General features: G+C 36.9%; 1 protein-coding gene across 1 annotated transcript in view; it reads right to left on the bottom strand.

The window, feature by feature from the left end:
• The window catches only part of grm5b (glutamate receptor, metabotropic 5b), a 66,326-nt gene that overhangs the window by 8,389 nt on the left and 44,752 nt on the right, over positions 1-13,185 (bottom strand). Inside the window, exons 4-6 of the mRNA XM_048160514.1 lie at positions 3,439-3,674; positions 841-1,087; positions 445-613 (exon numbers count right to left, since the gene is read on the bottom strand). Of these exons, the coding sequence (XP_048016471.1) occupies positions 445-613; positions 841-1,087; positions 3,439-3,674 (652 nt within the window). The remainder of the gene's footprint in view (positions 1-444; positions 614-840; positions 1,088-3,438; positions 3,675-13,185) is intronic.

Raw genomic sequence — 13,185 nt, forward strand, 5'->3', positions numbered from 1 at the left:
TATGTAGTCAACTCCCCTAATGATCAATTAACGTGGGGAGTGATGCAAAACTCCCAAAGTCTGCCACCAACAGGTAAGGAGAACACTCAGGGTTCTCACAACATTAATGTTGAAATTTTGGGTTTCTAAATGTCTCACCAACTTACACAGATGTCAACATTGATGGGTTGTGTGAAAGGCTCTCATACTAATAAATCATGACAGGTTCACATGCAGCTATAAATGTGGTTTGTGCCGTGATTACAAAGACCCAAGTCACGTTAATAATTCTGCATGTTGTTTGGCCTACTCAGTTCATTGTAATGTTAACCTCTCAATGTTTGATTTTCAATATTATTTTGGTTCTTTGCTGAGTCACCACTTACACCACTACATTTACCCACATGCATAATGCAACTCAGTATGAAACATTATGCAGCTTTGTGAGGGTCACTGTTTCCTGACCTTGATTTGACCTTTATCGCAGGGTTCACTGCAGACCGATTTGATAATGTCATCTTTGTTGGGCCAGATCTCGTCGTCATTGATCTGCAGACCGCTGATGTCCCAGCTGCCCACGTTCGTGTAGTCGAAGTAATCTTTCCCCATCTTCTTGAAGTTCATGATGACGTAACTGAGACGTCAAACACACAAACTCCGGTTACATCAGAGCACTATTGATTCAGTGCAATGGAATGAAGATGAATGGAAATGAAGGGTGAATTCATCAAAACGACTGATGCATTGATCCGCTCATTGACGAACTGTCAGTTTGATAGATTGATTATCTTATTTATTGCTTGACTAAGTGGTGCATTGGCTGATTGGTTTGATCGTGGATGAATGGACGGATGCTCCTACCTCCCTGGTGAATCTCCATTCTCGTCAAAATAAATGTTTTCCCCGGTCACTCCGGTGAAGTTGGTCTTCATGAGGAAGTCGAGGAGCTTGGCACCATCAATGGGCCTCATGGCATCACACAGTCCCACCATGCCAGGACACAAAGCTTTCTGCATGTTGTGGAGCCCGTGGGCCATGCTGTAGATGGCGTTGATCACGAAACCCATCTTGGTGTCCTGAGCGTACTGCTGCCGCAGAGAATCTCGCTCTGAGAGAGGAAGAGATTGGGGTTAATGACAGATAATTTGTCTTTTCCGGCTTGTGCCCTGTAGGCCGGTCAAATGATGAACTGTGCTAATTTGCTTATGTTCTGTGAAACTGATTTCATGCGGTAGAGAGACCCATATTTCCATCTCAGGGGGTGTCTTTATAGGGCTCATACGGGGGTCTTAATCTGCTCAGAGAGGAGCCCTGTGTGAATGACCCTGAGAAACACATCTGAAATTAGATAGGACCCTGATGATAATATCGCAATAATATCTCTATAATATAATACCCAAATTATCCATGATATATTATTTACCAAACTGTTTAGACGATTGGTTCCTTTTAAACATTTAAATCACCTGACCTGATCACCTGAACAGTTTTGTGTAAGGTGAGTATACAGTGATTCTAGTCCAGTTTGCATATCAATAATATCTATAAAATATATCACCTAAATTAACCATATTTCCGAATTGTTTGATCATGTGATTGATTACTTTTAAATGTTTAAAACACCTGATTTGACAATAGTTTTGTGTTAGGTGAGTATAGAGTGCTTTAGTGTTGTTTGGGGCTCTTACTACATATTGAATCACACACTTCACCTTGTTTACAACCATATTTAGTGATTTGAAAGGCAAATTTGTTTATATAGCACATTTCATACACAATGGTAATTCAACATGCTTTAAAGAGGACCTATTATGCCCCTTTTCACAAGATGTAATATAAGTCTCTGGTGTCTCCAGAATGTGTCTGTGAAGTTTCAGCTCAAAATACCCCACAGATCATGTATTATAGCTTGTTAAATTTGCCCCTATTTGGGTGTGAGCAAAAAATATGAGTTTTTGTGTGTGTCCCTTTAAATGCAAATGAGCTGCTGCTCCAGAAGAGGGCGGAGCTTTAACAGCTCAACAACAACAAAGCTGGAGAATCTCACGCAGCCAAAATGAGGATTGTCAGTAACGGTGTTCAGCCTTACATTGTTCAAACCGGAGTCGACACTGATGGAGAGACTCAGGAAGAAGTTACAACTTTTAGAATGAAACTGGACGTTTCTGAATGGTTAGTGAATAAATTTATAGTTGCTGTGGAGTTGATTCAACTCATCGACTAGCATGTGCCGTCATGTTAATCTTTTGTGCAAATCCAGTGTTGAATTGACTCATTTGTGAATGTTAGAACTGGTACACCGTTGTCGCTTGCAAAAACAAAAAATGCGGAAACATAAAGATTAAGGGGCGGTAATATTATAATAAGATCTCATTCCTACATCACTACGAAAGCGAAATCTGAGCGGCTCATTACTGGGTAGTCCTTTATCAGGTTTTTTGGGTTGGTAGATGCATCATGGACCCGATTATACACAGAAAAAGTCAGATTTTCATGATATGTCATACCAAATGCATAAGAAATAAAAATAGCAATAAAAATGAAAAATTAAAACTTTTTAAAAAGTTTAGCATTTAAAATATAAGGAGGAGACAATATCAGAAGCAGACGGACTACTCGAAGAAAAAGGCCAGGCATAAACATGGCCTCACAGACTGTATCCATGATATTTCTATATTTACGCTCAGCTTGTGCAGGCACTTTGCATTTTATTGCATTAAAAACTGGCCTATTGTTTCTCAAAATAAAGGAAATTGAAATAAGAAAAAACAGTCTACTTTATAAAGAGTTTAAAAGTTTTTTTTCACATTTTGTCTGTCTGTGTTCACACATGCTATTAAATGAAGTATACTGTACTTTCGTTCTCATCAAAACTGAAGCACACTTTGGGCTTTAGACTGTCTTCGTGATTATGTGTTGCAGTTGAAAGTCTTGGTTGTTTTCACACCAAATTTTGTTTAATTCAGAACTGTTTGATCCCCTCAGCACGCTCTGATTGAAAAATCAGTCCTTGAACTGACATTAAAAACATAATTTCTCTCCGAACTGTTGCTCTGTTTTGTCCTGTTGGTTTATATGTACGCAGTTTTGATTCAGGTTTCAGAGGGAAGTTGTGGTTGTTCTTTTCTTTTCGTCTGTTTTTTTTTTTTTCCTTTGAACTCAAGCAGGAGCCCAGATAAATGGAGCCAATGAAAGACAGCGAGACTAATGGAAGGTGTGATATCTGAAGAGGAAGTCTGGATGAAAGAACACAATCATCCGTTCCTGTCTGCGAAAGAGAGGATTTCCTTTTCTTTGACTACTTTTACAGCTTTACTCAGTTCTTCTCAAACTGCTAGACATCATCACGGGAGCACATGAGGACACACACACACACACACACACACACACACACACACACACACACACACACACACACACACACAGACAGATGAGACACATGTAGCTTTGGTAACTTACTGCCGCAGGTTCGGTTGTATTTGTTGTTCTCCTGCGGGTGTCCTTTAAGCCGGCAATGGAACCGGTGCTGCCAGAACTCAGGGAACCAGGGATTTCGTGGGTTATTGTCGGGACGTAGTTTCAGATAATAATCATCAAACCACTTCACGTCTGCGGACTGCAGCTTTATCGTGATCCCGCCGGCGGCCTCACGCACGTACCCGTCAGTGACGTCGTAACGGTCCGCCCATCCGTCACTGGGAAGGAGAGAACAAATCAGTGTGCGAAATCATGAGGAAGCATCACATGCATCTTCTGCAATAAGTCCAGTGGGGAAAATTAATCTGAGATGACAGATAAAGTGAAAAAAAACACTGAAAATAATAAAAACAAATAAAAACAATATAGTGATAGCAATCATTTCTATGCTTAAGTCAGCATCACATGCATCCTTCGCAGCAAATCCCAGAATGCACTGCAACGATTTCAGTTTGAATCATCCATCCAGATTCCAAAACAAATTAAAATAAAAATGATTACAAATTAAATGTAATTAAAATTAAAAATGTAAATAAAATAAACAAAATATAATGTAATAACAATAGTAATATATAATATGTAATATAATAATAATAATAATAATAATATGTAATAATAATAATAATAAAATGATCTTGATTCCAAAACAAATAAAAAATGAAAAAATAAAAATGATTACAAATTAAATAAATAATAATATAATATTAAAATAAATACACAAATAAAATAAATAAAATCTAATTTAATAACAATAATAATATCAATGATAATAATAATGAAATTTAATAATAATAAAATGATCTTGACTCCAAAATAAAATAAAAATGATTACAAATTAAATAAATAATAATAATATAATATTAAAATAAATACACAAATGAAATAAACAATTGATATAATTTATATAAACAATTTATATTGGCTATAATGTATACAATTTATATAATTTAATAACAATAATAATATATAATAATGTAATAATAATAATAACATTTAATAATAATGACTACATTTATTATTTATTTATTAAAATAAATACATAAATAAAATAACCAATTATCATTTAACAATAATAATATATAATAATATGTAATAATGTAATAATAATAATAACAATATTTAATAATAATAAATTATCTTGACTCCAAAATGAATTAAAATAAAATAAAAATGATTACAAATTAAATAAATAATAATAAAATAAAAAATAAATTCATTTATATAATAAATAAACAACAAATAACAACTAAAATATAATAATATATAAATATTTTTTATGCTTATTAGCAGCATAAAACAATAGCTAACCTTTTTTTTAAAAATCATCTGATGTCCTTATAAAGAGATATTTGTTGCTGCCTATATAGTGCATTTCAAATCAGTCCCTTATGAGGTTGCATAACGTTTAGGTTGTTGTTAGTACAGTAGTTCCCTATATAGGCAGCAAACAGCAAGGTTACGTTTTGGAGCAGAGCCTCTCTCTGTGTGTTTGTGCGTGAGAGAGAGAGAGAGAGAGAGAGAGAGAGAGTGTGTGTATATTTGGCAGCGTCATGTTGAAACATTCGGTTCAGCGACGTGAAGCCTTCCCGTAACGTACACCGACTGATACATTTGGACAAATTAAATAGTTTTGATACAAAGTAGATACAAATTGCCAATTAAATGAACACCCGCACACAAATGACTCATTATTTTTCTCTGTCTGCGCTGCCAGTTTCCCCAGTAACCATGACAACTAGGGGCATATTTTTAAAAGAGTGATAATTGTTCATGTGAAAATCTCACATGCATCTGTATGTAAGTGTATATGTGTGTGTGAGAGAGAGAGAGACAGAAGCAGATAGATCACATGGCACTGATTATTTCTTCTAGGACATCTATGGACTAAACCACACATTAATATTGAATAGAGGTGATTTATGGCTTCATACGTTTATATATTATGTCAAAGGGTTACATATAAATTCGTAGATTTAATAATAAAAAGTTTGTGTATATATGATTATGTAGCCGAATCCTAATGAGCATCAGAACTGAAATGTGACTGATTTTGGTGCACTTTATAGACAGCATCTCAAGCATAGCGCTCCTCATATGAAGCCTTAAAATGCTGTCTAGGTAGGCAGCTCACTAGGTTTTGTAACTGAGCTTCAGTGTGAATGTGTGCATGTGTGTGTGTGTGTGTGTGTTAACTCAATTACATCCTTGCCGACAGGTCAGCTGCAGAAATCAACCCTGGGTTAAACGTAATACAAAACACAGACAAAATCACACACACCCTTCAGCAGAGACAGAGAAGGACAGTCACCTTAATGAAGAAACTAATGCAAACGAGACTCTCTCTCTCTCTCTCTCTCTCTCTCTCACTCACACTCACACACACACACACACGCAGGGTGCAGATGGCATCATTGTGGGCAAACTCATTTGACACCCCGTGTGGTTGCGTGGAGGGACTGATGACCTCACAGCTGGCTGCGACATGATTGGCTGAGACTGTAGCCATGGTGACAGCATTGGTGTAGGTGCTTTTAGGGGATTCCGAGGAACTCTATTGGAAATGATACATTGTTTGTGTTGTAGGCTCATTACCATCTTTATCTCAGATGCCATATTATTCCCTTTTACAAAGTCTTGATTTCGTTTTTGGGCTCTACTAGAATAGGTTTTCATGCTTGAAGGTTCAAAAAACACATTATTTTCTCCATATTCTCCATTGTTGCAGCTCCTCTCTTCCCAGTCTGTCAGTAACTGTTTAGTTCCTGTCTCTATGAAGCCCCTCCTTCTGAAAATCTCAATGTGCTCTGATTGGTCGGCTGGAGCAGTGTGTTGTGATTGAGCGTTTATGGGAAATGTCCCGCCCCTTACCAAAACTGCCAGTTTCAACAGACTACTAACTCAACCAGGCTCCGCCCCTTTATTTTGCATATGCCTTGGGCGGGAATTATTTAAACGAGGAATATTGTGACGTGTTCATTCCTGGAAGAAAACTTAAGACTACAATGGAGCATCTAGGAAGAGTTCGTAAAAGTAGTTTTTTTTAAAGAAAATCGAAATGGTGGACAGGAAGTTTAGCTGACTATGGCAAAATTGGCATCTAAGTTCTCAGCATGACCCAAGGAATCTATCAAGACCAGTTTAAATACAATAGGCTAATTTATTTCAAAAGTTATTAGCATTTTTGGGAATTTCATTATAACTTTTGACCACAGGGTGGCACACTGTGAAAACACAAAACTTTTTGAGTATCTTCAGGGCATGGTGCCGAAGAAACATATTGAGTTTCATAATGATATTCCAATCTGTGCGTAAAATATAGCATTTTATGACAAAATTCAAAATGGCTGATGCCCAAAATGGCCAATATGGGAAAATTGGATATCAACTTGGCATGATGCACAAATCTAAAGAGAACAGTTTTGTGATTTTTGCCGAAAACGTTCAGAATTTATAAGCAAAAACAGCCGTTTTTTGTCGGCGCTGATAGCCTAGTGAGTAGTGCGCCGACATATGGCACAAATGCGTTCACGGCAACCTGAGTTTGATTCCCGTCTCGAGGTCCTTTGCCAATCCTGCCCCCTCTCTTTGCCCAGTGCTTTCCTGTCTGCTCTCTACTGTCCTCTCCAAATAAAGGCACAACAAGCCTATAAATATAACTTAAAAAAAAAAAAAAAACAACAACAAAAAAAGCAGCCGTTTTTCATATCTCCTGACCACTAGGTGGCACTGCGCCGAAACTGTTCAGATATCCTCAGGTCATGGTTGTCATAACACACACCAAGTTTGGTCAGAATATACTAAAATCTTAAGGAAACATAGCCTCAAACCCTTTTTGGCATGCTCTTCCTCGAATTATTTCGCGCATTATTCGAGACCGGTTTGATTGAATCATCTCGAGTTCCATAACTTTTTGTTGGCATGGTCTTAAGATGATCTAGTTAATTTTTGTGAAAATCAAAGCAGCTGCCTAGGAAAAGTTCAAAAAAGGTAGGTTTTTCTGAAAATTCATGATGGAAAATGGTGCAATCAAATCATTGTGCAAAGGAATCAGAGGGAAAAAAGAGGAGTTATTAACATAAACGTAAGTGAAAATTTGGACAGTTGGTGGCGCTGGAGTGATTGAGTTATAGACTCCAAATGTGATGTGGTTGATGTTCAGACTGTCCTCTATCGGTGTGCCAAATTTCATAACTTTCCTGCAAACGGTTCTATGGGCTGCCATAGACTTCCAGAGCGTTTTTTTTTTCTTCAGGTGACACGCTTTGTTCCTATGATATGGAATATCCGCGGCACTGTTACTTGTAACTGATTTCACAGATATGAGTTGTTTAAGACTAAAAATGTTGACGCAATTGTAGAGTACTTGCTATTAGGGCTGCACGATTTATTGCACGATACAAAAAATATCATGCATAGCTTGTCAATGAAGTATGGCTCCAAATCCATCTGAAAGCACTGCGAGTTTGAGTCGCTTATAATAAACATTTGAAAAAGCAACACGCGTCAAACATCTTTCCAGACATGAGAAGCATTTATTAACATCTTGTCCAACAAAAGACGACATTTAATAACATGATTTTACTCCAAACTCACTTCATAACGACAGTTGAGCGTCCTTCTGTGAGATGATGTGGCTTCTTAAACAGAATAAGGTAGTCGTGTTTTTATTAGTCACGTTTAATCAATCAAAGCGTTTCAATATTCAGTTTATTCAGCTACAGCGATATGGCGCATCTTCTGCGACAGCAGCATATTTACAGTTTCTGCGTATGAGCGCCCTCTGGCTTTCAGATGGAGAAGCATTTACTACTGATCACAGAGAGGCAGAGCCGTACAGCACTGACAAGCTGCGCATAAAATAATCACAGACTTTGCCAAATTCGCGTGTGGTTTAATCGTGATAAATCATGCAGCCCTACTTGCTATGTATGTTCAGAGACCAGCAATATTAATTTCTCCGTTAATTAATTGTTCCGTTCTCTGCTTGTTGTTGTTGTACTTGTACAGCAAGAATGTTTCGACAGTTGGTCGGTGTTGTATTCACCCCGCCCCTCCTCCACTCTGATTGGACGGCTGGCTAAAATGTGAACATTCAAAAATTGAACATTCATCAACTCAAGGCGACTAGTAAAAAAACAGCAAGTGCTCAGTGCTTGAGCATGAAAAAGACGCTCAGCGCTCCCATTGAAAACAATTGGAAAAGTACGCTAGCTGCTGGAAAAAACATTTTGGTGGACACACGGCCTAAAAGTCTGCCTCTAAATGTGCAATGAGAGAGGGAGAGAGAAAGAAAGAGAGGGAGGGAGGTGAGCGCCGTCACATCCCAAGGTGAAGGATTAAACTAGAGGTGACCAACAACACAGTTCGTCATGCAAACACACGCTGGCCTGGAACAAGTGCTGCATAGCGGAGATAACTTGAACCGTGTCGACACACAAACACTGGCAGATTGTGTTTGGCTGTCATCAGAGGCCGACAGGGGCACAAATGCCATTTCAGAGCCAAATTCCCTTCTCCGTCGAACTCTTTTTGTCCCCAGAGCTATCACGGCTTCCCACAATGCACTCTGACAAAATAGCATTCTGAAGAATTGTTACTTGCAGCGGATTATTGACTCCTGAGAAATACGAACTAATGAATTGTGCACAATAACACCACAAGAACGTAAAAAAGGGTCAGTTCTGAGTTTGTGTTGAATGCAGAATGCACTCTCAGAGGACGGATCGTTAATCACATCTCCGTCAGGTTTTCCCAAAGGGAGGAAGCTTTGATCTCCTCGTTTCCAATTTCTCCACTCCGGTCTGAATCCGAACTTTCTAGCAGCTGACAACAGTCTCTCTCTCTTTCTCTCTCAGTCTGTTGCATCTTCCTGCAGACATCGCTGTCTCATCGTCTCCATCAGAAAATGTCCGTCTCCGTGGAGACGAGGCGACAGATCGCCATGGTAATAGAACTATCGTTGTTTAATAAATCTGACAGGAACTTTTGGGAGAGATGTGGTCAGTTTTAGAGTGTAATACAGAGAGATAAGTGTGTGTCTGCAAGAAGAAAACAAACATTTGCTGTTTGCTTTACTTCATCTCTCTTTTTCTCGTGGAACGCCTCATACAGGTCACACCTGCGGTTTCTGTCTCACAGAGAGATTGCGTGTGTGTGTGTATAAACGGGAGAGCTGATGTCGAGCATAATCAGTCTTTATTAATGTGTTGGGCAGGTTTGAGCAGGTGTTTAAAAAGCAGACGCGCCTCATCAATCAATCAGAAACATTAACATAACACTAATGTAACACTAATATAACGCTGATTCATGTCACATGAGCGTGACACATACACACACACATTCATTCAGATGCTCTGTGCTGTTCGGTTTGAAGCTCAAGAGTGTCATTTCTACATCACTAGCATCACTAAACTACACTGCAAAAAAATGATGACAATGTTTTCAAACAGGTTTCCTGAATAAGTCACTCATCTCCAAATGTCTTATAGTTTACTTTGCACATTAAAGAGTAATATAGATAGAGAGAGAAATATATATAATATAAGGGGAGACAAGTAATTTACCTATTCACACTGCAAGACAACAAAATCACTGCTAAACAGATTTAGCAAATTAATTACGCTCAAATAAAAACTGAAATGTTTGTATAAAACTCAGTTGCACATAAGCAGTGTTGCCAAGTCTGCAGGTTGTTTTTCATGTCCGCGGGTTGAAGTGACCCCAAATAACATGATATTAAGCCCCTGAGAAACCCTGCCAAAAACATATGATTTACCCCTCGGAAAAGTAGAGTAAATGATGACAGAACTCATTTTTGGTTGAACTATCCCTTTAAGTGACATTGTTCACAAGCTGTTTTACTGACAATTTTTCCGTGGTTGAAACACTGATTAAGCAATTATATGAAATATGATACATTTTGGTAAGTTGCACTGTATTTTTCAACATACCTTCTGATGTTCATGCATATATTTTTGAGTTTAACTTGTATTAAAGTGGAAGAAAAGACTCTTGCTCCATGCTGCCGCTTCAACTGAGGTGCTACAGTGATATTGTCATATTTAAGACTGTCAAACGGCATTTATTGTTTGAATTTCGTGATAAAAAATGACAAAATTTGAAAGCTGAGACTTTGTTTCTTTTCAGAAGTGAAGCACAAAGCTGTTTGCGATTTTTGGATGGGATAATGTTTAGAGAAAAACTGCAGACCTGGCAACCCTGGCTTGAACTACGGGTGATTCGTAGGGTCAAATAAAGCCTGCTTTAACGTCACTATTTCTTAACTGTTAATGCGTTATTGTCGGGTTAACTTACACAGTCCCTAAACATTAAGAATATAAGAATATTATGGCTAATAGACATTTAAAACAACTGCGCAACAATTTATCTAATAAAATATTACTTTAGGAAACAAACTTATGCTAGATTGACCAATCAGCTTCAAGAACTGAAACAATCTGTGAACTGTGGAGGAATGTGTTGTGCATTATTACAGAAAAATTACATGATTTCTGTATCATAATAATAATTCATTATCTATATATTTTTTCTTTTCTCAACATTTTTTCCTTCTATATTGCTCGTTCAAATGCTATTTCAGATGTTCAACTATTTTCTATGTTGTTTTAATGCTCAAAATGCAAAATGAAGCTATCTGAATATGTAAATTTTCTGACTAAATTGAAAATCATAAAACACACACATACAGTATGTAACTGTGACTGACTTGTAAGTATCTATTAAAAAAGCCGACAGTGTGTTATGAAAGTCTCTTTACAACAGACCTCTCACATTTCATACAAGCACCACACATGTGGGCGTCTGCTCTTCAACATGTAGACCTCAAAAGCCTCTGTGTGTGGGGGCGTATATAAAGAGCTTCCTGTTTGCCACGGTGGAATTAAATTTCTTACATTTATTAATAAATGCAGATAAGCATCATCTACCTGTGAACATTATTGACTCGTTTACCCGCCTGTTTAGATACCGTCTGTATTTATTGGGTTTGTGTTTTTCCACTATCTGTTTATTTCCATTGGTCATGACAGGAAGGGAAATGAACAGGCAGATGGATATTGCCTGGACTCGTTTATTTGTGAAGGATCATATCTGTTCTTGCTTTCGCACAGCTGCACCCCCAAATCTCATCCGCCCCGCCTGAGAAAACCATTACAGAAAACACTCCAAAACATTCACTCTCTGCTTCTCTCTCAAAAGGGAAGAAAAATCACAAATGAGATATTTCGATTGTTTATCAAATACTGAGATTAAATGGAGAGCAAATGAAGATTTTCCCTAAGTCTCCTGCTTCTCAGAAAAACACCCCAGTTATCTCATACCTGCCTCCTATGAAAGCTTGCTTCCACCACAGAATAAAAACATAGGTAACAGATAATTGCAGCTTTTTATCTCAATTTAAATTTTTTTTCAGAATTGTACATTTACATTTTGCAGTTCAGACTTTATAGCTTATAGCTTTATATGCAATTGTGAGTTTCTATCTCAATTGTCATAATAGCAAAATATAAACTAAGAATTGTGAGATATAAACTCAGAATTGTGAGACAAACCCAGAATTCTGAGGAATAAACTCAGAATTGCAAGAAACAAAGTCACAATTGCGAGAAAAAAAAAAAGTTAGAATTGCAAGATATAAACTCAGAATTGTGAGATAAAGTTGGGAATTGCAAGATAAAAACTCAGAATTCTGAGATATAAACGCAAATTTGTGAGATATAAACTTGGATTTGCAAGAAAAAAGTCAGAATTGTGAATTATAAACTTTAAATTTTGAAATAAACACGAAATTGCAAAAAAATAAACTTAGAATTGTGAGAAATTGTCGCAATTGTGAAAAAAAGTTTGAAATGCGAAATATAAGAATTGTGAGATAAACTTGGAATTGTGAGGTATATAACGGAATTGAAAGATATGAACTCAAAATTGTGAGATTTAAACTGAATTGCGAGATATAAACTCGGAATTGTGAGATAAACTCAGAATTGTGAGATTTAAACTGAATTGAGATATTTAAACTCGGAATTGCGAGATATAAACTTAGGAATGTGAGATAAACTCGGAATTATGAGATATAATCTCGGAATTGCAAGATGAACTCGGAATTGTGAGATATAAATTCAGAATTGTGAGATAAACTCGGAATTGTGAGATTTAAACTCGGAATTGTTAGATATAAACTCGGAATTGTGAGATAAACTCAGAATTGTGAGATAAAAACTTGGAATTGTGAGATATAAACTTGGAATTGTGAGATATAAACTCGGAATTGTGAGATATAAACTCGGAATTGCGAGATGAACTCGGAATTGTGAGATATAAACTCGGAATTGTGAGATATAAACTCGGAATTGTGAGATATAAACTCGGAATTGTGAGATATAAACTCAGAATTGTGAGATTTAAACTCGGAATTGTTAGATATAAACTCAGAATTGTGAGATAAACTCGGAATTGTGAGATATAAACTCAGAATTGTGAGATAAACTCGGAATTGTGAGATATAAACTTGGAATTGTGAGATATAAACTCGGAATTGCGAGATATAAACTTGGAATTCTGAGATATAAACTCGGAATTGTGAGATATAAACTCAGAATTGTGAGATATAAACTCGGAATTGTGAGATAAACTTGGAATTGTGAGATATAAACTTGGAATTGTGAGATAAACTCAGAATTGTGAGATTTAAATTCAGAATTGTGAGATATA

This window comes from Megalobrama amblycephala, linkage group LG16, assembly GCF_018812025.1.
Source record: "Megalobrama amblycephala isolate DHTTF-2021 linkage group LG16, ASM1881202v1, whole genome shotgun sequence".
In the NCBI taxonomy this organism is placed as follows: Eukaryota; Metazoa; Chordata; class Actinopteri; order Cypriniformes; family Xenocyprididae; genus Megalobrama; species Megalobrama amblycephala.